This window comes from Chiroxiphia lanceolata, chromosome 1 (genome assembly GCF_009829145.1).
Source record: "Chiroxiphia lanceolata isolate bChiLan1 chromosome 1, bChiLan1.pri, whole genome shotgun sequence".
Classification (NCBI taxonomy): domain Eukaryota; kingdom Metazoa; phylum Chordata; class Aves; order Passeriformes; family Pipridae; genus Chiroxiphia; species Chiroxiphia lanceolata.
In genome coordinates, this window is record NC_045637.1 from 155,602,187 (window position 1) to 155,629,004 (window position 26,818).

The 26,818-nt window shown below is 51.1% G+C and overlaps 1 protein-coding gene across 5 annotated transcripts in view; it reads left to right on the forward strand.

Annotated features, from left to right (window-relative positions):
- Positions 1-26,818, forward strand: part of MAP4 (microtubule associated protein 4) — a 145,377-nt gene that overhangs the window by 82,120 nt on the left and 36,439 nt on the right. For 4 of the 5 annotated variants that reach the window (XM_032686511.1, XM_032686519.1, XM_032686533.1 and 1 more), the window contains exons 6-12: positions 2,339-2,449; positions 3,139-3,267; positions 3,833-3,907; positions 4,812-4,940; positions 7,018-7,860; positions 8,230-8,373; positions 9,151-9,300. In XM_032686511.1, the coding sequence (XP_032542402.1) occupies positions 2,339-2,449; positions 3,139-3,267; positions 3,833-3,907; positions 4,812-4,940; positions 7,018-7,860; positions 8,230-8,373; positions 9,151-9,300 (1,581 nt within the window). Of the gene's footprint in view, positions 1-2,338; positions 2,450-3,138; positions 3,268-3,832; positions 3,908-4,811; positions 4,941-7,017; positions 7,861-8,229; positions 8,374-9,150; positions 9,301-23,408; positions 25,393-26,818 lie in introns of those variants that run through there. The other variant, XM_032686542.1, reaches the window with a different exon arrangement.

Genomic DNA, 26,818 nt, shown 5'->3' on the forward strand with positions numbered 1-26,818 from the left:
CCACAGTTGAACCTCTCCTGGGAGCTGTGGAGTTTGGTGCAAACCTCTCCCAGTCCCTGCCTGCTGAACTCCAGCTGCCCCTGGCTCTGGGCAGGGCCCGTTCCAGCTGTCATGTCACTGCTCTGCAATGCAGGTCGGGCTGTTCCCGAGCCTCTGGAGCTGCTGACTCTCCTGAAAATTAGATGGTGAACCTTGTATAACCCTACAGAAAGAGACACTTTCACCCAGCAACATCCCCTCAGTTTTCTCTCCCTTTCGAGAAAGGTTGTGGGAAATGGCTCCTGGAGCACCTGAGAAATGGGGGTGCTGCCCAGGTTATCCCAGGGAAAGGTACAGGATGGAACTTCTGGGTTTAATATAGTTTTGAGCACTGTGGACCTGCTTAATGCATGATCTGAATCGTGGATTTACTGAGAGATTCTGTGAAGAAATGATGTATTTTTACAAGGGTAGGGAATGATCCATGGAAGAACTGGAACAGAAGCAGCACTAATTTGTAGGGTTTTCCCTCCTGCCTCTTTGTGGCTGCAGGAATGGGATGCTGATGTTGCTATGCTCAAGAGCCAGATGTCAAAGCTGTTGACTAGGAACAATTTACATACCTGGCCCGTCACCCAGTGATCTTGTGGCCTGAATAATGTGAATTTGTGGGTTATTTGTTGCATGAAACCACATTTCTTTAGGTTTCATGTCCTTAGAGTGTCTTGCAACCAAAAAGTTCTTCCACTTCTCCCCTTTTTCCCTCTGGAGCAGAGACAGGGTTTAATCCGAGCTGCCCATTTTTCCCACACCATCCAACTGCTGGACAAAGAGGGAAAAACAGCAGCATCTCTTTTAGTTTCTAAATTGGTTTCAGTCGTGATGATTTTATTTGTTTTTATTTTTTTTCCTTTTTTGGTTGGGGGTTGTTTCTTTTATTTGGAAAAAAGGGCAGTTGTTTAGTCCTGGCAACACTGATCTAAACAGCTTGAATTTAAAATATTCTCCACCTTGCTCTGGGGGAAGATGTTGTCTTGGCATCTCAAATGGTCTGACAGGTTTCTAATTCCCTCAGCTCACCTGATTCTGACATCTCAGAGCACTGTGGGCATGGGAACACCTGAAGCTGGGCCGTTGGCCCTGCAGGAAGCACATCTGGCATGAAAATGAGCAACAGCCTTCAACTGAATCCCTGTTAATTGGGCAGCTGGGAGAGATCCGGGCAGTGTCTGGAAATGGGGTGTGACAGGAATTTGGTGAGCGGGGAGTCCTTTGACTCCTGGGTGACACAACATGTGACAGAGTCTGGGAAATGTCCCTCACCTCTGAGAGGCTGTGCCTGTCCAGAGAAGTGCCATGGACACGTGGCACAGGCCAGGCAGGTGTGCCAGGAATCCCCCATTCCTGGCCCAGGAAGGGCTGTATCCCAGGGACAGCTGTGAACCCACAGCCTGGGCTGATCCCACAGCAGGGCGGGGGGGGTTCTGCCCCTCTGCCCCCTCAGCTGAGACCCCCCTACAGAGCTGCTCCAGCCCTGGGAACAGCAGCAGGAGGACGTGGAGCTGCTGGAGAGAGTCCAGGGGAGGCCCCGGAGCTGCTGCCAGGGCTGGAGCCCCTCTGCTCTGGAGCCAGGCTGGGAGAGCTGGGGGGGTTCCCCTGGAGAAGAGAAGGCTCCAGGGAGAGCTGAGAGCCCCTTGCAGGGCCTGAAGGGGCTCCAGGAGAGCTGGAGAGGGACTGGGGACAAGGGATGGAGGGACAGGACACAGGGAATGGCTTCCCAGTGCCAGAGGGCAGGGGTGACAGGAACCTTAAACGTCTATTCCATGTAGCTCCAAGCTCTGCCCAGCCTTGCCTTGGACACTTCCAGGGATGGAGCAGTCTGCCTGGAACACTGCTTTCCCTTCTGCCTTGTTACTTGGTTATAATACTGACCCATCACCCAGTTCCTACTGGGATACAGCTCCTGGCTGGGAGAGCTCACAGGTTCTACTCCTTCCCTTGGTCTGCTCTGGATTTAACTGAGCCGAGCTCAGCCGTCATTCCTCACTCAGGTGAACTGGATGTGTCCATCAGGACACAAGCAGATGATTCCTCCTGGAGAGGAGGAGGAGGAGGTTCTCCCTGAACAGCCAGGACCTAAATGTCAGTCAGCTTTCCCTGGGAAGCAACCTGAGAACTGTCACTGGTGGGTGGAAATTGGAATTACGAAGGAGTTTGCTCCTGGTAACTAACCCCGAGAGCAGCTTTCCCTGGGGGGTGCAGTGCTGGGGTCAGGAGCACCTTCACCTCCTTTTCTGATGTTCCTCTGTGCCCTGTCCTCCCCCTGGGTGGTGACACCGACCTCCTTGTGTCTCCTCAGACCCCTTCAACATGCACAGAGGGGAGAACCTGCCGGATTTGTCCTTCCCTGCTGACGTGAGGAACGTGCCGCTGTTCCCGGGCCATGGGGAAGCTTCCAGGGACATCCTCAGTGAGTTCCTCCCCAGCCTTTCTCCTGCTCCTCGAGCTGGGGAGTTCTCTCTGTTGACTTTCAAATATATACAGCAAATTACTAAGGTCTTAAGTTCACAGGCCTTTTCTCCTGCTCTTATTTTCGTGTCTAAAAACCAAATACACGCAAACTGTTTCCACGGGGTGGTCTTGGGGTTTTGAACTGTTGGACTATTTTATTAATATTGGATTATTAAGTGATTATTAGCAGGAATTCGTGGCAGCAGAAGCAGAAAGCCAAGGGGAAGTGATTTGCCTGTGTTTACTGTCTTACACCTTGTTAAAAAGTTCTGCATGAATACAGAATTTATGGTTTGTAAAGCTGAAATAACAGATTTGATACGAACTTGAACTGAAGTGCTTGTGAGCAGAAAGGTCCAAGTGTTGTGTAGACTTGAAATTTAGGAGAGGAGTCGTTAATAAATAAAGTAAATAACTCAGTAAATAAAGTTAAAGCATTTTATTTTAAACGTTAAAATATTTATTTTAATAAACAATTATTTTAATAAACATTAATTTTAATGGTTTAATGAAGATTTATTTTAACAAAAATTATTTTTGAAGTTAAAATATAATAAATAAAGTTAAAATAAGCATAAATTAATAAATAAAGTAGATTAAAAAAAGTGAAGAGGGCTGGTGATTAACAAAAGGGCTTTGTTTCCTCAGCACCACACGGCCCTATGATGGTACCTGACCAACCTTTCTTGGGGCCCATGTATTCTCCTGCAGAGGCTCTGGACCCGTCAGCCTTCATGGGCCTGGATTCAGGCACAGAATTCCTGCAGGACAAAGCAGGTGAGAAGTGGGTGTTTGGGTGTCTGGGTGGGTTTGGGGGGTTTGCAGCTGGAAAATCTGAGTTTGGGAGTCGGGAAGAATCTTGGGGGGGGAACTGATACGTAAAACAAGTCGAGGTTGGAAAGTCTCCTGGTGGCACTGGCAGTGGTTTGGAAAGTCTCCTGGTGGCACTGGCAGTGGGTGGTGCAGTGGGATGTGCTGAGGGTGGGGTCAGGAAGGTCCCTTCCAACCCAAACCGTACTGGGATTCCATAGGAGGAGATCCCACAACAGCTGAGCTTGGAAGGAGACTTTTCCAACCCCCCCTGCTCTTGCAGGGCCACTCAGAGCCACTTGCCCAGAAGAGCTGAGGAGAGAAGCTCCTCTTTTGGGTCAGTGCTTGTAACCCTTCCCTGATGGAAGCTTTCCCTGGCAATAATTGTGGAAGAACATGATTTCGGGTACCTTTCTTAGAGGGAACTGAAACATCACTCAAGAATGAACTCCCAGACCAGCAGAGTCAAGGCCTTCAGCTGGAAAAGTGAAAGCACCTCTGGGGCTGGACTGAGTGTGCTTGTTTTCCACAGGTCCTGAAGAATATTGGATGGGAGCTCAGCAGGACATGAAGGGACCAGATGCCTCTTTCTTTGTTGAGCCACCAGGTAGGAACAGTTTTGTCTTCACCTGCAGGAGCTGTAAAGATCTTTCTGAGCAGCAGAAGCAGCTTCTCTGCCTGTCTGCCTTCTCAAGGAACACGAGGCTGGAACGGAGCTGAGCAGGAACTGACCAAGGAGAACACTGTTCCTGCTTCTCAAATCAGTTTAGAATGGAAATGTGTGTTTGAGAAACTGGGAATGGCTTCAGACTGAAAGAGAGTAGGGTTAGGTGGGAGACTGGAAAGGAATTCCTGGCTGGGAGGGTGGGGAGGCCCTGGCACAGGTTGCCCAGAGAAGCTGTGGCTACCCCTGGATCCCTGGAAGTGTCCCAGGCCAGGTTGGAGGGGGCTTGGAGCAACCTGGGCTGGTGGAAGGTGTCCCTGCCCATGGCAGGGGTGGCACTGGATGAGCTTTGAGGTCCCTTCCAACCCAAACCAGTCTGGGATTTTGTGATTAAGTTTCTGGTCACAGTTAAATCCTTGGAGCTCCACTGAGACGTTATTCCATTGGGGATACATCTGTGTTACAAAGTTTGATCCCTAATGGGGTTTTTATTGCTGATTTAATGAAGAAGCTGAGAAGAGAACACCAGTGCTGGTGTTTCTGGAGCTGGTGGCTCCACCTGGGGCTCGGGGTGGATCTGGGAGGCTTTGTAGCACAGCACTCCTCAACTGTGTTACTTCCCTCAGGATTGAAGTGTTTTCCTGGGTGTTGCACAAATTAATTTCCTGAGGATGGACACCAAAAGGCGATTCTGGTTTTCTCTGCCCTGAGGGGGAGGCTGGAGGGGGGAGTTCACTCCCCAGGGTGGCTGCAGGCACTGCCTGGGAGGGGGACTCACATCCCAGGAGAGGAACCTGTTCTCTGAGAGCTTTCCAGGTGCTCACCCCCCCTTGGTCGTGTCTCCCAGTGCCCCCTGTAACCACAGAAGCAATAAGGACGAGTTTGCCCGAGAGCCCCCCGGCCGTGCCCCCCGGCTCTGCTCCTGCTGCAGGCTCAGCATTCCCGGGAGAGCCCGGAGCTGCCCACGGACCAAAAGGTAAAGTCCCTCCAGCCTCAAGGTTGGTGCTGGGTTTGGGTCCCTTGAGACCAGGTTGTGATGGTGGGAAGACATGGAATTGCCTCTTCTGAGGGAAAGGCAGCGAGGGATTAAGGAATCCTGCTGGGACTGAAGGTTTGGGCTCCTGGGGAGTGTTGGGGAGGAGCAGCAACTCTGCTGGACTTGCCAGCTCCTGTGTCCCCAGTCCAGGAACTGGTTTAATGATCCTTCACTGTCTCCAGATTTTAGCTCCAGGAAAATGCTGAGGTGTGTCAAGAACATGGTTACAACGTGGAATCACGGAATTGGGGTTGGAAAAGCCCTCTAGGATTGAGTCCAGCTGTTCCCCAGCACTGCCAAGGCCACCACTAAACCGTGTCCCCAAGTGCCACATCTGCCATGAGCCTGATCTGTACAGAAATACCTTCAGGCCTGTCTGTGTTAAAGACTCTGTTTAAAAAAAAAAAGGTTTTTAAGGTATTTGTGCAGAGCATCAGACCTGTGGTACCAGTCATTGTCCTGTTTCCTGATGCTTTATTCCACTAATTCCCCTCATCCACTGGGGAACATCCATATTGCTTTTAAGACCTGTTTATTTACAGTCTTATCCATCTGTAAAATCACAATCTTGGAATTTTATTTTGGAGAAGATCGTGGTGTCACTTAAACCACAGCAAAGGCAAACCCAAGTGAGGGTGGTGCATGATGGATCTTCTTGGTTTCCCTCACTGAAATACTCCTTTCGTCTAAATGGATCCTTAAATACCATTTTAAAAGAGACCTTTTCCATTTTTCTTATTTTTTTCCTTCTTCAGTTTAAGTATCTAATGGTCATTTTATCTAAATGGATTCTTAAGGACCATTTTAAAAGGCATTTTTTGCATTTTTCCTATCTGTTTCTGACTTCAGTTTAAGTATCTTACTTAGATTTAATACGTTTTCCATTGGTTGGGGAGGATATTTTTAGATGTGACTCAAAAAAAAAAAAAATCAGTAGAAATTTTATTTTTGTGTAACATCTACTCAGCAGTAGGTGGGAGATGTTCAGGTCATGGTGCTGCAGGACATGGAGGATGGGCAGAGCTTGGGGCTGTGGGAATTAGGAGCTGCAGAAGAGAAATCCAGTGCTCCTGGCACTGATAATTTATACAATTGCCTCTAGAAAAGAAATATTTAATAAAAACCGACTGAAAAAAACTCCTTTAAGGGGATTTTAGAAGAATGGGAGGTTAAATACAGAGGTTTGATTGTGCTGTGAAGTGACAAATGCTGGTTTGGAATTACCAGCTCAGTGTCTTGGGAGATACTGTGTGGAAAATGAGCGAGGCCAATTTGGTCAGGAAGGAATGGAGGGATTTGGGAATTCACAGGATGACTGTTGTGTCAGGAGTGCCTTAAGCTGCAGCACCAAACCACCCTCTGACAGCACAAGCCATGTTTAAAATGAACTGTGTGTGGCTTTGGAGTGTCCCAGGACTTTTTCTGCTCTTGGAATTCCCAGCTGGGCTCACAAAGGTGATTCCACATTTTCTGTGTCCTGCTTATGGAGGGAAAAACAGGCTGCCCAGAGAAACTGTGGCTGCCCCTGGATCCCTGGAAGTGTCCAAGGCCAGGTTGGAGCAGCCTGGGCTGGTGGAAGGTGTCCCTGCCCATGGCAGGGAGTGGGAATGGATGGGCTTTGAGGTCCCTTCCAACCCAAACCATTATGGGATTCTCTGCAACCCCCCTCGCTGTGACTCCTGTCCGTATTCTGCTGGAATGTGTTCCTGGCACTGGATCCAGCAGCTCTGGCCCTTTGCCAACTCTGTGGCACCAGAGAGGTTTTAAACCCAACGAGTCCCTGTTTGGCTGCTGGGTGTTGGGAGCAGAGGGATCCCCTGCAGCCCGGGTGCCAACTGGGGCTGGGGCAGGTGCCAACTCGGGGGGACAGGAACAGGGGGACAGCTGGGGTGCCCTGGGCTGAGGGGGCAGCAGGGGATGCTGAAGGACAAGGGGAGAGGCACAAAGTCCTAAAGCACAGGGTCAGGTGTTTCCATCTGCACTCCCATTGATTCCTGTGCCCGTGTGTCCCTGGCAGGTGCAGCCCCCGAGGCCACGCCCGTTCCTGCAGAAGAAGCTGGCTCTGTCCAAGCAGGAGACACCAGCCCTGCCCAAGCTCTGGATGCTGGATTTGCACCCTCAGCAGCAGCCAACCCTTTCCAGGCCACGGATGTTGGGTTTTCTCCTGCCCCTGAAGCCAAGTCTCCCAAAGCTGTCAATGACAAATCCAGCCCGGGGACAGACCTTGGCTTCTCCCCCACAGCAGATGCTCCATCCCACCATGCCGTGGATTTGGGATTTGCCCCAGCAGCAGGTGTGGAATCCCACCATGCCGTGGATTTGGGATTTGCCCCAGCAGAAGGTATGGAATCCCACTATGCCATGGATTTGGGATTTGCCCCAGCAGCAGATGCAGAACCTCAACATGCCTTGGATTTGGGATTTGCCCCAGCAGCAGATGCTGCATCTCACCATGCCTTGGATTTGGGGTTTGCCCCAGCAGCAGGTGTGGAATCCCACCATGCCATGGATTTGGGGTTTGCCCCAGCAGCAGATAATAAACCTAACCACACCATGGATTCTGAGTTTGCCCCAGCAGCAGAAGTCAACCATCACCATGCCATGGATTTGGGATTTGCTCCAGCAGCAGATAATAAATCTGACCATGTTATGGGCTCTGAGTTTGCTCCAGCAGCAGAAGTCAACCACCACCATGCCATGGATTCTGAGTTTGCTCCTGCAGCAGAAGCCAAGCCTCTTCCCACCCTGGATTCTGGAGCTGTCCCTGCAGCTGACCCCAAAATTGCTGTGCCTGGAGAGCTGGTGACATCTGGGTCTGCCCTTCAGCAAGAAAAGTCTCCCTTGGACAAGTCTCCTGCAGGTGAGTCTGTGCCCGAAATCCTGGAGCAACAGGATAATTCAGGCTGGAAAAGCCCCTGACAACCATCACGTCCAAGGGTTGGTTTGCTTGGCCTAAAACCCCCTGGGGAGAGCTCAGTGCTGCTCTCAGGGTACCCAGGAGGTGCTTCCCAGGGGCTCTCCACTGAGAAAATACAGAGCTAGAATTTCTTGATGATTTTGATTGTTTTCCCTGGGCATTCTCAGCAGTGCTCTCTGTTTTTCGGGCAGCCACAGAGACATGCTGGCTCATCCCTGTTCTTGTGGAAAATAAGAATTAAGAGAGGAAGTGGTTTTTATCTTGTTCAATCTAAATTTAAAATGTGATTTTTTTTTTTTTTATTCTTTACAGAAGCAACAGCAAAGGTGGAACAAGAATCCAAAGTCCCAGAAGCTCGTGTGGATCATTTAGAGGACACCAAGGACACCAAACCCCCTCCCAGCCCCTCCAAGGAGCCCCTTCCCGGGCAAACCAACCACCTTCCAGAACCAGCAGGTGGGAAATGCAAAGCCCAGGATAAAACTGGGTCACCAGCTCCTTCTGCCCCACCACAGGCACTGCTCCTCTTTGCCCTTAGCAAAGAAAATGTAATAAAAGTTGAATTTCAAGCAGGTTTTTCGTGTGTGCTGACAAAGGGCTGTTATAAATCCATGTTAAGATTAACATTTGAAGTTACCTTCGTATAACTTGTCTTTTTCTTCCTCATCCGTGGTTGTTGTACCAATGTCTGTCATCATCTTCCTTTCTATTTAGAATTTGAATAGAATTAATTACAGGGAGAACTGTTCTCCCATGTAATTATGGCTTATAAATGGAACTTTGGTGTAATTACACATAGCAAGGGCTGGTGTGGTGTCTGCAGGAAGGTGCTGTGAGGCAGAGAGAGATGAATTCAAGGTGCTCAGCATTAGCCAGGGACTCCAGACTGATAATGGAGTTTGTTCTGGATCTGAATTCCGGTGGGAATCTGGGACAGTCTGAATTAGGATGATTACAAAGAGGGAAAAAACCCAAACAAACACCCTGTGCTTAAGCCTGAAACAGTCTCTGCTTCGTGTTTTGCCTCCCTCTTGGCATGTCTTGCAGAATATAAAATTGCTGCTTAAAATCGGTTTGTGAGGAGATAAGATATGGTAGAAAACCATGTCTCAGGAGCTTCATTCCTATTAAACATAAAATTAGCCCTGTCCCCTTCCCAAGAGCCTCGTTTTTCTGCAGCCTCCCTGAATTGCTGAGACCTGAAGCTTCCTGTCCCTGTTTTTCATGTTCCAGCTCCAGCAGAAGCAAAAGAAGACGTTGCACTAGAAAATAAAGACCTTCCAGAAAAGTCTGTCCCTGCTGTGGTTGTGGAGGCACAAAAGGAGGAGCCTGAGCACAACCACGTGGAACCTCAGCAAGGAGAGGCCCTGCCAGAGCCCACAGGTAGGACATGGATTTCCATTTTGCCATGGAAATTGTCTCCTCTCTGAACTGCTCACCTTTCCCTCCTGGCTGTGGGGCCACCTGAGCAAGCAGGAGTCTCTTTGGTGTGGTTTTCTGAATTCCTGGTGCTGGCTTTGCACTTCCCTCTGGTCCCTGCCCTCTGAAAGACTCTTTTCCCCTCCATTTCCAACTGAACCCCCCAATCCGTGTGCTCCAAGTACTTTCTCACTGGGACTGGCTCACAGCTGCTCTGCTGGAGGATGAAAAGCTCACCATGTCTTTGCCATCACCACTGGCTTTTTATTTGGGTGTTAAAAGGACCATTAATCCTTGCTACAGCATCCCCAGTGAGGAATTCCAAATTGAGTTGTGTAACTGCCGAGGGAAGGTGTCATTGTTTTCCTGCCTCTCCAGGAGCTGGTGGTGCCACACTGGTCGTGGAGGTGGATTTGTGGGCCAGGGCTAAGTGACAAATGACTGATGCTCTCCTAAAACTCAGTGGCTTTGGAGCTGAGGGAGCCCTGAAGGGACACAGCAGGTGACTTTGGGACACAGGTTCTGCCTCCCACTGCTCCCACCCTGGTGCTGGGGGAAACTTGGCTCTCATCCCCTCCATCTCTTCCAGTCTTTCCACTAAACTTCTGTTTTCCCAGTCTGGAAGGATGCCAGCTGGAGATATAAAAAGTCTCTCTCTTAATCTTGTCTTGCTTAGACAAAATGGATCCTTAATGCATTTTTAAAAAGCCATAGCATGTCCTTACAGGAACTGGTGCTTTTTGGTGGGGTAAGAGCTTCTGGCAGGACTTATTTTTAAAGGGCATTGGCCACGTATTGGAAGTAATTAAGTAGGTTTTGGGGGTGAATGTCTCCCCCAGCCCTACCGAGGTGCCTTTAGTGTGGTATCAGTGCTGGAAATCCAGCCCATGTGACTGTATGGCCCGTTTGGGATGGCTAAAGTCACTTAAATAGTATATTTGTTATTTTCTTAGCGAGCAAATAGTGGCTTTGATGTTTGAGGAGGCTTCTGTATTCCAGGTCTTCCCACTGCACAAGTCAGGCAAGCTCCCAAATCCAGCGACCGCGGGTTTGGCGGAGCAAAAGCTGCCCCAGTGCCTCTCACAGCTGTGCCAGAGGAACAGCCAGTAGGTCTCCCCGAGCAGAAGAGCCCTGACCCCGTGGTGGAGCTCGGATGTGGTGCTGGAGCCTCCCCTCGCAGGAGGGTCCCACCCAGAAGGGCAGCCCATGGCCCCACGGGGTCTGTGGAGAGCTACGGGGATCCACCCCGGGAAAACTGGGATTTGGAAGGTGCCGTGGTGAAGAAGAAGAAAAAGAAACCCAAACAAAGGAGAAACCAGCTGCCGAGAGCGATGGAGTTCTGGGATGAGAATGGAACAGCCCCCGGAGCTCCCGGGAATTCTCCGTTTGGTGCCGCACTGCAGGGTCCGGGGGTGTGTCCTGGAATGCCGGGGGCTGCCCCTGGAAGCAGAGCTTTGGATGTGCCAAAGGATGCTAAAATAACAGCTGGGAACCACGTCCTGGATGAGCAAAATGCCTCCTCGGTGCCAGCACCAGGACAGCAGGCCCAGAAATCCCGAGTGTTGGATGCCAGGCCTGGGGATGTCACGAAAACAGAGGGAAGGAGAGGTGAAAGCTGGATGCTGGAATGTGAAGGCAAGAGCAAAGAGGTTCCCGTGGAGCAGGTGGGCAAGACTAAGGTGGGGGAATCTGTCCCAGCAAAGGCACCCACCAAGCCTCTGGAAAGAGGTTTTCCTGATAAAAAGGAGAAGAGGGAGGATAAGGAGCCCAGATGTCCCGGGCTGGACAATGTGAGCAAAGCAGAAACTCCCTTACAGAGCAAACCTTCGGAATTGCCCCTTCCTGATAAAAACAAGGAGCCTAAAACCACATCTCCAAGTCGGGAAACCCTCAGTGACACTGTCCATCAGCCTTCCCATGGGGCTCTGGAAGCAACAGCAAAGAAAAGCTGGGAAAAAAGCAAAGGGATTGGGAATGAATCCCTCAGAGAGGCTGGGCTGGAGGACAAAGTTCCTACAGAGCCAAAGGCAGCTGGTGAGACTAAACCAGTACCAGAGGGAGGACTGAAGACCCCAAGAGATGCTGCTAAAGGGCCTCTTGCACCCTCGGCTTCCCCAAAGCCTGAGGAGGCTCCTGCTCCGCAGGACGGGAAGGCCAACGGTGTTCCCGATGCTCCCAAACATCCCAGCCCTGCCGAGGCACTGGGCAGGGGGGTGGCAGCAGATTCCCCGGACCAAAACAAAGGGAAAGGATTTAGTGCTTCAGAGCAGCAGGCTGGCAAAGATCCCGGTTTTACACACGGGATGGACAGGCCCAAAAAAAAGCGCGGGGAAGGGAAGGGCAAAAGGATGAAAAGCTTCCCTGAGCACATGATGCTCTCAGAGGATGGGAGCAGATCCCCTGATGGAGGGAGGGTGGATGAGAACGGGAAAGAAACAACTTATCCCAACAGAGACCAAGGTTTCCCTGCCAGGGGACACCCCCCAGGCAGCTCTGCACAGGCCTGGCCTGCAGACAAGCCCAAAAAAAGGGGCAGCGATGGAAGGAGTAAAAAAGGGGAAAGAGGTTTTTTCCAGCAGCCTTTCCTGGAGAATAAGATGGACCCAAGTGGTTTTCCTGAGCTGCCCAATAAAGCTAAGGAAGTCAGTGATAAGGGCAGAGAGGGGGGTTGTGTCACTGCTGGGTGTTTGCAGGAAGACAGAACTAAAACGCAGAGGCCAACTGAGGTGGTGCCAGGGGAGAGGAAAGAAAACACTGGGAAGGATGAGAAAGCTGATCTGGGGGCTTTAGCCCAACCTTTGCTGCTGGAGAGCAGGAGAGAGGAAGCCAAACATCCTGCCCTGGGTGACACCATCAGCCAGACAGAAGAGAGGGATTTGGGTACTAAAGGCAGAGATGCCGGAGGTGCTGCCAGGGAATCCCTTGGGCTCAGCTCCAGTGGGACACGGGAGGCAGAGAAACCCAGGAAGAGGAGCAGTGATGGGAAAAGGAAACAGCCTGACAAGACTTCGGGGCAGGCAGCTGTCCTGGGGGCTGGGGGGGACACGGGCCAGGAGAAGGTGGCTGGAAGCAGGAAGGAAATGACCTTGGATAAAGTGGGGTCTGGTTTGGAAAGAGGGAATCTGGCAGAGGTGCTGGGCAAGCCTGAAATGCAGGGTGGCAACAGGAGTGCCTCTCATCAGCCAGTTCTTTCAGGTCATAAGGTGGAGACACCAGAGCCAGGAACAGGCAATGCTAGAGAAACTTGGCCCATGAATACAGGGAAGGATCCAGACAGATCCCAACCTCTCCCAGAGCACAGGGCCGGGACACACAGTCCCACCAGGGAAGTGGGGATGGACGAGACCAAGAGTAAAACTAGAGAGGTGAAAGGCAAAAAGGCTGAAACTAGTCCTGAGCTGGGTCCAGGTGACGTCCCTGCAGTGGGAAATGTCAAGGAAACGCAGTCTGAGAAGGGCAAAGGGGCTGATTCCAGGACTCCAGAGGCTCTGCTGGATGACCTCAGCATTCCTGCCAAAGCACAGGCTCCTGCTTTGCCTCTGGAACCACAGAAATCACACACAGGGAGCAAAGAGAAACACAAAAAGCTGGAGCCTGAGACACAGCAGACATTTGTGCTGGAGCAGAAAGCAGGAGCAGGGATGAGCCCTCCCTGGGACACAGAGATAAGGGACAAACCTGAAGGTCCCAGTCCTTCCAGCAGGGACAGAAATCCTATCCCAGAGCACCCAGCAGTGGCAGATCCCACTTTGGCCCTGGTTACTGAGAGATCTAAAAAGAGGGGTTATGATGGGAGCAGTAAAAAGACCAGAAGTGCCTCCAAGCAGCCTGTTCCTCCAGAGACAGAACCAGAGAGGGGTGAAGCGCTGCCTGCCCTGGGATCCCAGCTGGAATATGGGATGGAAGACACGGATTTTGTAGATGAAAACAGAAATATTAAAAACTTCCCCACTGGCCCTCAAAAGCTTTGGAATAATAAAGGAAGTGACCTCCAATCCTTGGCTCAGAGCACAGTAACTGGCCCTGAGAATGAGGGAGATGCTTCCTCTGGCTTCCCAAAGCAGAGAGATGGGGGTGCAGGGAGTGGGGAGCTTCCTTCCCCTGCTCCTCCTGCTCCTGCTCCTGAAGCACTGGCAGAGAAAAGCAGCAAAGAGCCCAGAGCTGGTGCTGAGGAGGAGATCCAGACCCAGGCAGGTTGTGAGCAGCCCATCCATCTGGGACACGAAGAACCCGGAGAAGAGGTTTCAAAGAAAGGTGGGCAAAGCAGAGAGGCTGGTTCCCAGGGTGGCAGTGGGGCAGGGAAACCACTTCCATTGGCTCCTGCAACCAGACAGCATGTTCAGTCAAAGAAGGATGGAGTTCATCCTTCTCCTGTGCAAAAGGTGACTGATAAAGAAGTAAAAACCACTGATAAAAAGCACAACACTGACAAGGCTTCCTTGGAGAATAAAGCTGGAGGGGCTGAGCTGGGTGGAGGCAAGAGGAGTGAGAAGAGCTCACTCAAACAGCCACAGAGTGTGGCTGAAGCTGAGGCTGCTCATTTAAATGTGGCAGCTGCCCAAACAACCCAAATCAGTCCTAAAGAGATTAAAAAAGGTCCCTCTCAGCCTGCAGAGGAGGGGGATGCTCTTGGTGACAAGACACACCTGAAGGAGACTCCGGTGTTGAAGTCTGAGGTAGATAAACCTCAAGACACAACCAAAGAAAGGGAATCCCAAGACACAGCTAAAGAAAAGAAATCTCGAGACGCCACCAAAGAAAAAGAAACTCACGACACAGCTGAAGAAAAGGAATATCAAGAAAAAACTAAGGAAAAGAAATCTCAAGGCACGAATAAAGAAAAAGAAACTCAAGAAACAACCAAAGAAAAGGAATCTCAAGAAACAACCAAAGAAAAAGAAACTCAAGACACAACCAAAGAAAAGGAATCTCAAGAAACAACCAAAGAAAAAGAAACTCAAGACACAACCAAAGAAAAAGAAACTCAAGACACAAGCAAAGAAACTCAAGACACAAGCAAAGAAACTCAAGACACAACCAAAGGAAAGGAATCTCAAAGCACAGCTAAAGAAAAGGAATCTCAGGACACAAATAAAGAAGAAGAAGAATCTCAAGACATGTGTAAAGACAAGGAATCTCAAGACACAAGCAAAGAAAAAGAAGAAGGATGTGAACAAAGAGCTGTGCAGGAGGTGAAGAAAGAGCGAGTTAAAGCAGCAGAGCAGCTCAAAGGCTACATGAGACCCACCAAGAGCCGGGGGGTGCCGGCGCTGCCGGCCAGGTCAGCTCCCGACAGAGCCGTGCCCAGGCAGCCCAGAGCCACTGCAGCGCCCCGGCCCCGGCCAGACAAAGGTGTGTGTTTGCCCCCCGAGCTCCCAGCAGGATTAATCCAGGCCTTGCTGTTTGTCAGTGCCTTGGCATGAACCCGGCACCGTTAATCCGGCGAGCGCGGCATGGCGGGTGTTGTGGCTGCTCTGGAGGGGCTCCTGGTGCTGCTTGCTTGTCTCACAGAGCTGATTCCCAAACTCCAGAGGCCTGGCAGCTCGGGCTGACTTCCAGAACTCTGGGTTACCTTTTTTATTCATTCCCATTTAGTTTTACCTCTGTTGGGGATATTCAGTAACCCGGCACTTTTGGCTGTCACGTCACCTTGGGTTCTTGTCACCCGGGCCACAAAGGGACCTTCACCTGTGGTCCCTGAGCAGCTCCATGTGCCACTGCAGGCAGGGCTGGAGTATTCCAGTGGCAGGGAATGTTCTGGGTCACTGTCGAGGTGCTGGGTTGGTTTGTCCTGCCTCTCACTAACTGCAACCAACTGCTCCTCCTCTCCTGCAGCTGGTTCTTGGCTTTGGCTTGAGCTGCCTTGAACCACTTCATCTGCAGAACGGGTTTCCTTCTGGAGTAAAGCTCTTTTCTGAAGCAGCTGTAACAAAACAGTGGTGGGGCTGAGGTAAATTTTAAGATTTTCTCTCTCTGTGGAGACTTTGGAGGGGCTGGTTCAGCATCTCCTCGCTGTTCCCCAGGGAACCAGGTCCCTGTGCTCCCAGGAAACGAGATGGAATGAGTTTCATAGAATTGAGTGAAGCTCACAGAAATTTTGAAATGGAGGATGTAATATGGATAGAGGGGAAATCAAAACTATTCCGGTGCTTCTGCTGATTCCAAACCTTCCTCAGAAGGAGCTGGCACCTCTGTGAGTTCCGCTCTGCCGAGGTGGGCCGGGAGGTTGATCCCTGCCCTCAGGTGCTCTTGGTTTTTGCCTTGTCATCAGGCATGAAAAGTTTGCTCCTGCTCCTGTGGAGTTTCTTGCTGCCAGTTTGCATGAGGCAGCCACTAACTCACCCAACCAGAGCTCCCGGGTGCCTTAACACGCTGCTCAGGTTTTTGAGAGGTTTTGTAATTTTAATGAGTGTTGCATAACCTGAAGTAGTTCTATTTTCGTGGAAGTGGTGTTCTCTGCATGAACTTGTGCCTGCAGAAGTGATGCTCTTTGGTGCATGATGCAACAACATAAAGGCAGAGCTGAAGGCAGCATCTTTTACAAAAAACAACATTTCTTCAGAGCCTTTCCATTGTGTGCCAGGAGTTCTTGTTCCCCTTTGCTCACTGCTGTATTCAAGGGAGCAGGATTTTAGTGGCAGATCCAGGCAGAAAGGAACACTCCTCCTGAGCATCTCACCCAGGTAACACCAACTGAAGGATTGAAGGGTTGAAGGGTTGAAGGATTCCTGGTTCAGGTAGCAATGTGTGAGTTGCTCCACACTTTCCACCTGAGAGTTGCCCTGACGTGAGTTTGCACAGGGCTTTGATAAGATTCTGCTGCCTCCATCCTTTCAACACTGTGTAGATTCAACAGTTGGTTGGTTGGGTTTTTTAAGAGGAGCTCAGAATGACCAGCTCTGAATCCACCCAGAGGCTGGTTGGGCACTGACCAGGCTCCCCAGGGCAGTGGGCACGGCCCCGAGGCTGCCAGAGCTCCAGGAGGGTTTGGACAACACTCTGAGGGACAGGGGGGGATTGTTGGGGTGTCCTGGGGTGACTGAGCTTGTTCTGGAACTGTTGGTTGCTGTGTTCCCACAGCAGTTTAAGGTGCTTTGCCATCCACAGAATCCCTGAGGCTGGAAAAGCCCTCCCAGCCCATGGATCCCCCCTGTGCCCCATCCCCACCTTGTCCCCCAGCCCAGAGCACTGAGTGCCACAGCCAGGCCTTCCTGGGACACCTCCAGGGCTGGGCACTCCAAACCTCCCTGGGCAGCCCCTGCCAAGGCCTGAAATCCAGACACATCAGCGAGGCTTTTGTCTCTGTTTCCATCCCTGCCCAGCTCCCCACAGAACAGCTGTTCAGTGAGCTGCAAAATGACAGCAAAACCCGTCCTGAATCCCTCAGTTGGCACAAGTGGTGTGGAAGGGCCTTGGGCTGGGACTGAGGGTGGAACAGGGAATTCACACATCAGCTGCACCCGAGTTAAACCAGAAATCAGTGAGGGGAAAGGTGTTGGGATTCATGACCATGATGAATGTGCTTGTTTACTGACAGAGAATCATGGAATTGATAAGGTTGGAAAAGACCTCAAAGATTGAGTCCAACCATTAACCCCAGCACTGCCAAGGCCACCACTAAACCCCATTCCCAAGTGTCACATCCGACCCCTTCCAGGGATGGTGATTCCACCACTGCCCTGGGCAGAGCTACAGAGATCCAGGAGGTCATTGGTGAGGTCCAGGTATCTCTGTGCCTGTTTGTTTGTCCTCCTGTTATGGTAACACTTGGATGCTCAGAGGTTTTACATTTTGGGCAGTTGCCAGAACTTGGCCAACACTCACCCAGATTTGCCAGGCAGGACTGTGGAGCTCATACTTGGCACCTGATAGAACCCTCATAGAATGGTTTGGGCTGGAAGGGACCTTAGAGCCCATCCAGTCCCACCCCTGCCCTGGGCAGGGACACCTTCCACCAGCCCAGGCTGCTCCAAGCCCCCTCCAACCTGGCCTTGGACACTTCCAGGGATCCAGGGGCAGCCACAGCTTCTCTGGGCAACCTGTGCCAGGGCCTCCCCATCCTTCCAGCCAGGAATTCCTTCCCAAAATCCCACCTAACCCTGCCCTCTGGCAGTGGAAAACCATTCCCCCTTGTCCTGTGCCTCCAGCCCCTTGTCCAAGTCTCTTTTCATCTTTCTTGTCATCTCCCTTCAGGTTCTGGAGCCATTTTTCATTCCCCTGGTGGGCAGCCAGTGATGTGCTCCCAGATTAAAGCACTTTGGAGGATCCTCTGCTGAAGTTCAGTAATGAAATCCCTTTAGCCAGGCTCCCACGTCCCACATGTGTGTTCTGCAATAACAGGACACTTTCCTGAGCACATCAGCTCCTGTGTGTGCTGTTAAAATAGGTCCCAGCATTGTGATGTCCCTTGGGAGTCATGGCAACTGTGATGCTGCAGATTCCTCTCCCTGACAGAAGTTGGATCCATCTTCTCTAAATCAGGCCTTGCACACTTCTGTAATTTTATTTTTTTCTATTTTTGGCTTTGCAGTTTAAGGTTGAGAAACCTTGGCTAAAAGGCTGATCATGCAATTTGAATTTAATCCCTTATCCCTCTTTGGGATTTATTTCAGCGTCTCATTTTTGTTGTTGCCATTGTAGGAGCTGCCCCAGCATCTTCTGGAAAATTGTTTTTTACCTTTTGCTGTCAGGAGGCAGCTGGGAAGATAAACAAAACATGACAGACATTGTCAGCCTTCAGCGTGACTGAACCTTTCTGCTGCCTTTGTGTGAATTAAAACTAAAATTGGGAATGATAGGTAAAAAGCAGGGTCCTAAATTCTGTACTTCCCAGCAGGTGCCTTGGCCAGTGCAGGGCTGGGAGTGAGGAATGTTTGAGGGAGGAGATGGTGGAAGGTTTTCCCTCAGCCAGGGTTGGACCGTTTGGCTCCGCTGTGCTGCCGACATCCCTCCCCTCTGCTCCCCAGGCTGTGTCTCCACGTGGAGCCTGGCAAAAGAGATTTTTTTTCCCTCCAATCTGTCCTTAGAGAATAGTCCATTTTAAAAAAAGGAATCAATTTGTTTCAGTGTTTTGGGGGCTGTATCCTCTTATGGATTTTGATTTGTATAATCTGTTCAGCCAGGGGCCATCTCGTGTCTGTGGCAGCCACGCTCCAGGGCCGGAGGCTCTGGGCACAGAGCTCATTGCACAGCTCCCTGTGCTCCAGTCCTGAGTTATCCCCCCAGATTTGGGCTGGAGGGGCCTGTTGGAGTGGTCACCTCATCCTCAGATCCCTCTTTTCCTGGATCTCCCATCCATCCCATCCCTGACTGATGCCCATTGCCACAGTCCCCCTCTGGAATACAGGGCAGATTTCTCAACATCTGGATCCCTTGTGTGTAAATAAAATACATTTAAAGGCAAGAAATCCTCATCCCTGTTTAATGACAGGATTTGCTTTTCTTTTGCAGCCACAACAAAGCCCTTGCTCTAAATACTTTCTTTTCCTGACTGTTTTCCTTTATATTAAGTGGGTTCAGCATTCCCACAGCAGCCTTTCATTCATATCATGTCTGGGGTTCTCCTGGGGGACCCCAAACTGTAATTGGGTTTGTCTGATGGGAATAAATGGGCTGAGTGAACACTGAACAGTGTGGAACTGCAGCCTCTGACCTGAGATCATCATCCAGCATCTCACAGAGGTGCTTTAGCAGTGCTTTTGAAATGGTGGGAACGTCATCACATCGGGGCCTGCTCGTTAATTAAAGACCTGTTAATTGTCCCAGTTAGGTGTGTGAGAGAACTGAAGCCCAAAGGGTGTCACCAGGCAGTTCCCTCAGTGTGTGATGTGTCTGGGAGGAGAACTCTGCCATTCCCAGCTCTCCCCCTGCCTTTGGCCCTCCTGGGTGTGTTTGGTTCAGCTTCAGCAGAAGGTTTGGTTGAGGTGTTGGTTCTATACCAAAACCGAGCTCACAGGATGTTTTTCCAGAGGTGCAACTCACTGATTCCAGGTGCTCAGGGGCCTGTTTGCACTGATCCAACAGATTCATGGAATGGTTTGGGTGGGAATGGACCTTAAAGCCCATCCAGTGCCACCCCTACCATGGGCAGGGACACCTTCCACCAAACCAGGTTGCTTCAAGCCCTGTCTATCCTGGCCTTGGACACTTCCAGGGATCCAGGGGCAGCCACAGCTTCTCTGGGCAACCTGTGCCAGGGCCTCCCCATCCTCCCAGCCAGGAATTCCTTCCCAATCTCCCATCTAACCCACCCTCCTTGTCGTGTCCCACAGCTCTGAGGACGTTCATTGAGGGTTGCCCAGCCCAGCTGTGTCCCACTGCAGATGCCCAGATGTTTTCCCAGTTGGTTTGGTGCTATTTTCCATCCACACTTGGTTTCTCTCCAGCTGGATGGTCTCGTGCCCAGCTCTCACTTTGAGCTGGCACCACCATCCTTGGCCATACTTCCAGGTTTTATTCCCTTCCCTTATTTCATATTCCCACTTGTCCTTGATACTTGGGATTTTCAAGAAAAGCTGGGATGGAAATAAATGCACTTTTCTGGCTGCAAATTCTACCCAGTTGAGACTCTTGATCACGTTCCCTTAGTGGTGCAGTTTAACTTTCAGGGAAATCTGAATTCCAGGTCTCATCTTTCTTGGCTGTTGTTGCCAGTTTGTGGTTTGTGCATCATTCAGTGGAGTTTGCTTTGCCCCTTTTCACTTTCCACTGTCAAATGCTCCTGCAATAACCAAATACTGGTAATAATTTGAGTTGGAAACACTCTTGAGTGTGTGTTAATTCTGATTTTGGCTGATCTCTGATTTTTAATGGATCACTTGTAAATTCTGCAGCAGGATTTGATCTGTAAATCACCTCTCCTGTGAAACATGAGGCTGTTTAAGGGCTGTACAGCTCCACACCTTTGAAATGTTAAGCTTGTAGTGCAAAGTTCTGATGGTGAGAGTCCTAAATATTCCAGCTTTATCCTCCAGCCTGGTTTCTTGCAGAGTCTGGGATGAAGTGAAGTGTGAGTTCAGCAGGAGTGTCGGGCTGGTTTTGCACTCTGAGCAGCACAACCCGTGTGTGTGTGTGTGAGCACAGGGCCAGGGAGGGGGTAAATCCCAGTTCTGGGGACACACAGAGCGTGTCCTCGTGGTTTATTCCCTCTGATCACTGCTATTGGGAATAACTCTTAATTGGAGGTCACGTGGCTGCTGCTGGCAGGGGGAGCTCAGCATCCTGGAAAGGGAGGTTGCCTTAGAAACCAGCACAAGAGGCTGCACAGGAACGATGGGGGGAGATTAAAGGAGAAAAAATCAGAGGCATTAGCAGGGATAAGTAATAGCTTCAGGAGTGAAGCAAAAATAGAAGCACTAGGCTGATTCATCTGCTGAGGCTGGGAGCTCTCAGATTGGGCATTAGTGGTGACGTGGGGTGTAGTGATGTGCCCGCTCCGGGGGCTGGCACGGCCCTGCTCCACCTGGCCCAGGCCAGGGAAGGGCACAGGGATCCTGTGGGGATGTCTGCCCTTGGAAAACGATCCTGTGCAGGGAGACAATAAAAGCATCAGGGTGGGTCTGAGCAGCTCAGATAAACCACTGGTTGGTGCTGGGATGATCTGGGCTGTGTGTGCTCGGCGTCCCTGACAGGCTGATCTCTGTCAGCTGGACCTGCAGGAAGACAGGGTTTAATGATGATAAGAGGATGTGAACAGGGAAAACATACCCTTCCTCCCCATGAAACAGGTCCTGTCTCACCACTGGGAGGGTGTGAGAAGCTTCAGGCAGTGGGTGAAGCTCCATGTCCAGGAGCTGGACCGGGGCCTGATTGACAAGAGCTCGTAAGGATTTCACTGCTCTTATCTGACTTGAAAGATGGGGGAGAGCCCAAAGGACTGTGAAACCCCAGATTTGGTATTTGAGGACTGTGAAATCTTCCTCAAAGTTGAAGTGAGGATAAAAGCAGTGGTTGGGCTTAGTGTCAGGGTGTCTAAGTCACCCTTCCAACCCGACTCTGCTTCAGTGTGAGCCCTTTATCATCTGAGTTGCTTTTCAAGATCTCTTTGTCCTGAACATCCTCCCACCCTTTCTGGCTTGTCTTCACTGACTGGTTTCCTTTTTAATTCCTCAGAAAATGTAGGGTTTGTAAGAATCCAAAGGAACAACTGGGCCCAAAGCTGTGAGGGCTGCTGGTCATGGCTTGGGAGTGGCCATTCCTGACCTTGCTGGAATCTCAACCACCATGGCACAGCTTCAGGAGCAGAATATTAATGAATTCAGACTTTAAAAAGATAATCTGGTAGCAGGTAGAGGCTGGGGCACTGGAACTGGGGAGGAATCAGGGAACAGTGTGCTGTGGGCATGTTGAAAAGCTCTCAGTGAGTGAACTCTGCATTACCTCCATTAATGTTCTGAGAGATTAAATATTAGATGAGTTTGGAGATTTTTCATGGCTAAGCACTCTCCTGCTTCTGAGGAGCCCAGGTATTGAATAGGGTTCATTTCCTGCATTAACAGATATTATTTAATAAGGCAGCAGTGGTGGCTCTTCCTGGCTGTCCGTCGACAGTGTGAGTCAGGCATTTCTCTCCAGTGATGCAGATCCCTTCCCTGATCCCAGGCTCTGAGCTACCAACCCCCAAATCAAAGAGGGTTTTCTTCTCTCTTTTAAATGGTAGATGTTTGCTTTAAAAAAAAAAAAATAAATCAAATACAAAGCCCCTGGGTGGTTTCAGAGAGCTCTCCAGACCTGCCCTCGCTCCTGGGGAAGTGCTTTAAGGGATCTGTGATGGATTGAGATTTCCTGTAAAAAACTCCTGGTTTGGATTGACTCAGTGGTGGAGGAATAACAGTAATTACACAGGATTAGAGACTCCCAGGTCTGCCAGTCTGGGGAGCAGAACAAGTACTTTCAGAGTGAGCAAGTGCTTGCAAACATTAGTCCCACATCAGCGAGGAGGGAGAACACAAGCCGTGAGCCGAGAGCCCATTTTCCACCAGCAAGACACCTCTGAGTGTTTTAGAGCAGAGAAAAATCATTGAGGTTCTTTGAGGAGTGAAGGTTGTGGGTGGAACTATTCTGGTTAATTAGAGGCTGTCAGGAAAGATTCATCTAACTTACAGTTCCTTAGTCATTGTTTTTAAATATAGCGCTGCCTTAAATCCCAAGCTTAAATACAAGCAGATAAATGTGTGGATTGTAGCATTTCTCACAGCAGGTTCAATTCAGGGGGCGTAGAGGAACTTGCAGGCTCTGGGGATAAAAATACATTTCTCTCAGTTCAGCTGGAGCAGGGGAGGCCTTTTCCATCAGCTCTGAGGACAACGTTTCCTCCCCGAGTGGAACGTATCGATATCCGCAGCGGTCGATGGGTTGTGACCCTGGTTCAGAGAGGGAAATTTGCCTTAGTCAAGGATTAATCTGCATCAGGCACTTAAGAATAAAAGATGAATCTGCAGTTCGGTGCTAATGCAGTTTCCAAACAATCCCCAGCCCAGTTTGACCAGGGGAACAGTGTCCAAATCAAGGCTCCCAGTCAGAAAAGCCTTGTGGAGATGCTGGGAACAGAGGCCCAGGAGTGGATGTCAGACAGTTGAGGCTGGTCTGGGACAGGTCAACACAAAATGAGCAATGCTGGGGGTAAATTAAGTGTGACAGAAAAAAAATAATCTGTCTGCAACCAGGAAAACTGGCAGTGAAATTCATATTTTGGGCAACTAGGCCCTGGGGTTGGCTTGGCTGGTGAATTCTGTCAGGGTCAAGAGGCAGTTGTTTCAAAACACAGATATATGGGATCTTTAAATCAGCTAAAAATATTGTAAGATATGTTCCCATTAAAAAAAAAAAAGAATATCAAGCTTGCAGTATCCAAGGCCTTTCCAAACATGTCTCATTCCATCCCTTTCAGCTTTGTCCTCTCGCTTGCAGGAGCGACCCGGGTTGTGAATTGTGAAATCCTCATTACAGCAGGACTTGTGATCACTGTTGAGTCCAAAAGAATATATTGAAATGCAGGGAAAACAAAGCCCTTGTGCTGAAAGAGGTCATTCTGTGCTGTGGTGTTCGGGGCTGGGCTGGGGGGGGGTGTTGTGTTTCGGGTTTGTTTGTGGGGAGAATTGCTGACCTTGGTCCCCGCGCGTTCCTGGAGTGGCTCAGGAATTAATCTGATAAAAGCATCGATCAGCAGAGTTGGACAGAGCAAAAGGAGATGGGGATGTTGCCCCAAATGCATAACAACCCCCCAGACACTTCTCCCAGAAAAGCCCTTTCCCTGAGGCGGTTAAACCCCCCCCAGCCGGTGCCCGGGGCCGGGTGTCCGTGTGTCCGGAGTGAATTCCTCAGCTTTCCCCACAAAGGGATGGAACCTGCCCGTCTTCTTTTGAACTAGTGGCTGACTGCAGCAAATGAAGGCGACGGCGCAGGGGGTGGGGAGGAAGGAGTTTTGTCATGAATAACAGGGGGCACGTTGTGTCGTCAGCGGCGCCGGCAGCCGGAGCTCGGCAGCTCCATCGCCGCTCCAGCCGCCGGAGGACGCGGAGCCAGCCGGGATGTCCCTGTCCAACAAGCAGCCGCTCTCCGAGTACAGCCAGCTGGGCAAGGGCAAGGGCGGCGAGAGCTTCTCGGAAGCCTTCCACCGCATGGAGTCCCCGAAGGACTTCGGCAAGACCGAGTTCGAGTGGCAGAGGACCGAGGGGAAGCTTAACGAGATTGGCTTGAATGTAAACTCGGGGGGACCGATTAAGGACGGGCTCGTTAAGAACGCCGGATTCACGGACGAGGACAAGCTCTGCTTCTTCGAAGGGAAGCTAGACAAAGAGCTAAAAATAGCTCAGAAAGACAAAAGAGAAATTGAGGTGCAAGGCAAAAAATACCAGGCGGCTGCAGGTCACCTTGAGAGCTGGTCTCTGATTTCTGACACGTTTCCTTCTGCGGAAGGGAACTTCGCAAACCCTAAAACGACAGATTTTCGCGTGGGACAGGCGGGAGCCGAAAAACCCGGTCCCGGGCTGGGGAAAAATGAAGCCATCACCGATCAGGAGAAAGCAGTCGGTAAGGCTGGGGTGGAGACCAAGTGCCAGCCAGAGCCAAACCTGCCCCATGTGTCCGTGTCGGAGAGCGATCCCAGCAAATTCGTGAAGGAGCAGGAAATCAGTGTCTGGAATCCCAATTTCCACCCTATCCTGCCTAAGGATTCGGGGTCTAACGAAGCGGCCGTGAAAAAAGATGGAGCCCCCAGCTATTGTGTGATTGGGGTGGTCAATGACAGCTACGGGCAGAGCAGGGTCTCCCCTTCCTCGCCGGCACCCAAGGCAGACCCTCCGAGGACCACGGTGGAGCTCGCCCAAGATGACTCCAAAAGTAGTTACTTCAACAACGGCGCCGAGCTGGAGGAGGAGATGGAGGACAGGCTGGGCTGTGAGGATGAAGGCAGTTTCCTGGACAGGGCTGCCCACCAAAGGAAGGCGATGAGGCGTGCGATGTCAGAGTCCTCTCACTTGTCGGTGCCCCTAACCCTTAACCTGGCCGATAAATACCCTGAGCCGGTGCTTAGAGAAGACGTCGCCACTGGGCTGCTCTCTCCTAATAGCAGCCTGACCCAGAGCTCGAGCCCCACGGCCAGGAAGCCGAGCGCCCCGATGAAGAGGTCAATGACCGTGGCAGAAGAGCAAACATCTGTCTGCGGCTCGGGCGCCGAGCAGAGCCGAGCGGGGCTGCCCAGCCTGGACGGGAGGCAGCGCCAGTCCCTGCCGGCCGAGGAGCCGGCGGCCAAGAAGAGAGAGGAGTGGAACGGCGGCGGCAACTCAGGGAAGAAAGACCTGGGCAGCCCGAGCGTCTACCAGAGCAAGCTGGAGCAAATCCCTGAGATCGGCAGCCAGGACAAAGAGAGGGAGGAGGCGGCGGGGAAGAAGGAGAAGAGAAATGCCGCCGATGGAGCCGCCGGGGGCTTCGATTCCCCCAAAGGCAAAGGCACCGAGATGGAACCCGGCAAAACGGCTCCTCCGGAAAGAAAAGAAATCCAGGTCAGCAATGTGCAGAGCTCCCCGGCTCCCAAGCAAGGAGATTTACCACGTGATGGTATGTTACTAATTTTTACCTCCCTGGGCAGTGAGCAGGCAGGAGCTGGGAAGTCACTGAGTGACTTTAGAGCCCGGAGGCGCGGGGTGGGCGGCTCGGGACAGCCCGGAGAGCGGCACGGTCCTCACCCGGGAGGTGGAACAAAGGCTGGGTTTCCAGGTAGATAAAAATGGAGGGGAAACGTGACAAGTTATTGCCTGGCTGCCTGCACGGCATCCGTTGCAGCACCGGCTGTTAGTTGCTTGTTGGGATCCCAAACCTGACCGATGGATCCAAAATCTGTGGCATCCACAGGGATCCACACCGATCTCTTTTGGGCACCGTCCTGCCACAGCCCCCAGGAGCAGAGGTACCCTCTGGTCACAAGCCCTTTTGTTAGAGCCAGGGCCATGTCAAAGTTCAAACCTTTCAACCCGTGCCAAAAAAATCTGCAAATTGTGCTTTTCCCCGTAAGCCTTTGGCACCTTTTGGGATTTCTGTGTGAGGGGAGCAGCAAGAGTGATGGGTGCAGTGATTTACAGAGTTAAGCTCGTCCCTGTGCTGAAATTCGAAGTGGAATTTCCCTGTCACTTTCTGGAACCTCTTTCCCAAACCCCCCGTTTCAATGGAGCTTTTCCCATTCCGAGGGTCAATAGCAGCTTGTTGTGTTCGGTGGGGTTGTTGTTTGAATAGTGCTGTGATGTATGAGCTCACTCTTCCCGGATTTAAAATCTGTGAGAATAGTAGTTCATCTTTGTTCTCCCTCCTGGAACAACATCTCTGTCCCTCTTGCCAGCTTCAGCCAGCAATAAACCTGCTTTTTTCCCAGATTTTGGATGCGAGGATGGTGTTTGTCCTTTGTCTGTCACCCGCCTGCATTAACGGGAGCTCTGCACGGGGAGAGGAAAGAGAATGTGTCAGGGGATAAAGACAAAAGATTTGCATGAGGGTTTTTGCATCGAATGGCTCCTTTTGTGGCTGGTTTGCTAAACCCTCAGAGGATTTGCCTCGGAGGATGGATGTTAAATGGGAAGGATAATGCGCTGTCGCGCTGAGAGGGGAGAGTAAAGCCCCGGTGTGGAGAGGGGTGTGTGGAGAGGGGTGTGTGGAGAGGGGTGTGTGGAGAGGGGTGTGAGCGCAGGTAGAGCTCCAAACCGCTGAATTCGGGTTGCTGAGCTGAGCAGGGCAAGGACAGTCTCTGCTGCCCATGGATTAGTTCTCTGCTGGTTCCGTGGTGTGTGAGTGACACCCCATGGTCACTCGGGCGGCTCCCGCTGCCCACGCCAGCCTCTGGTCACCGTCCTTCACCCGGCTGGCACTAATCACTCCCTGCGCCTAATTAGGGTTTACTTCCCTCTAATCATTTCTCCAAGGTGCTTCAGTTTGCAGGTCTCATGGCTGGAGAGCTGTAGAACAAGGTTTGGGCAGTACAAAACTCCCCTCTCTG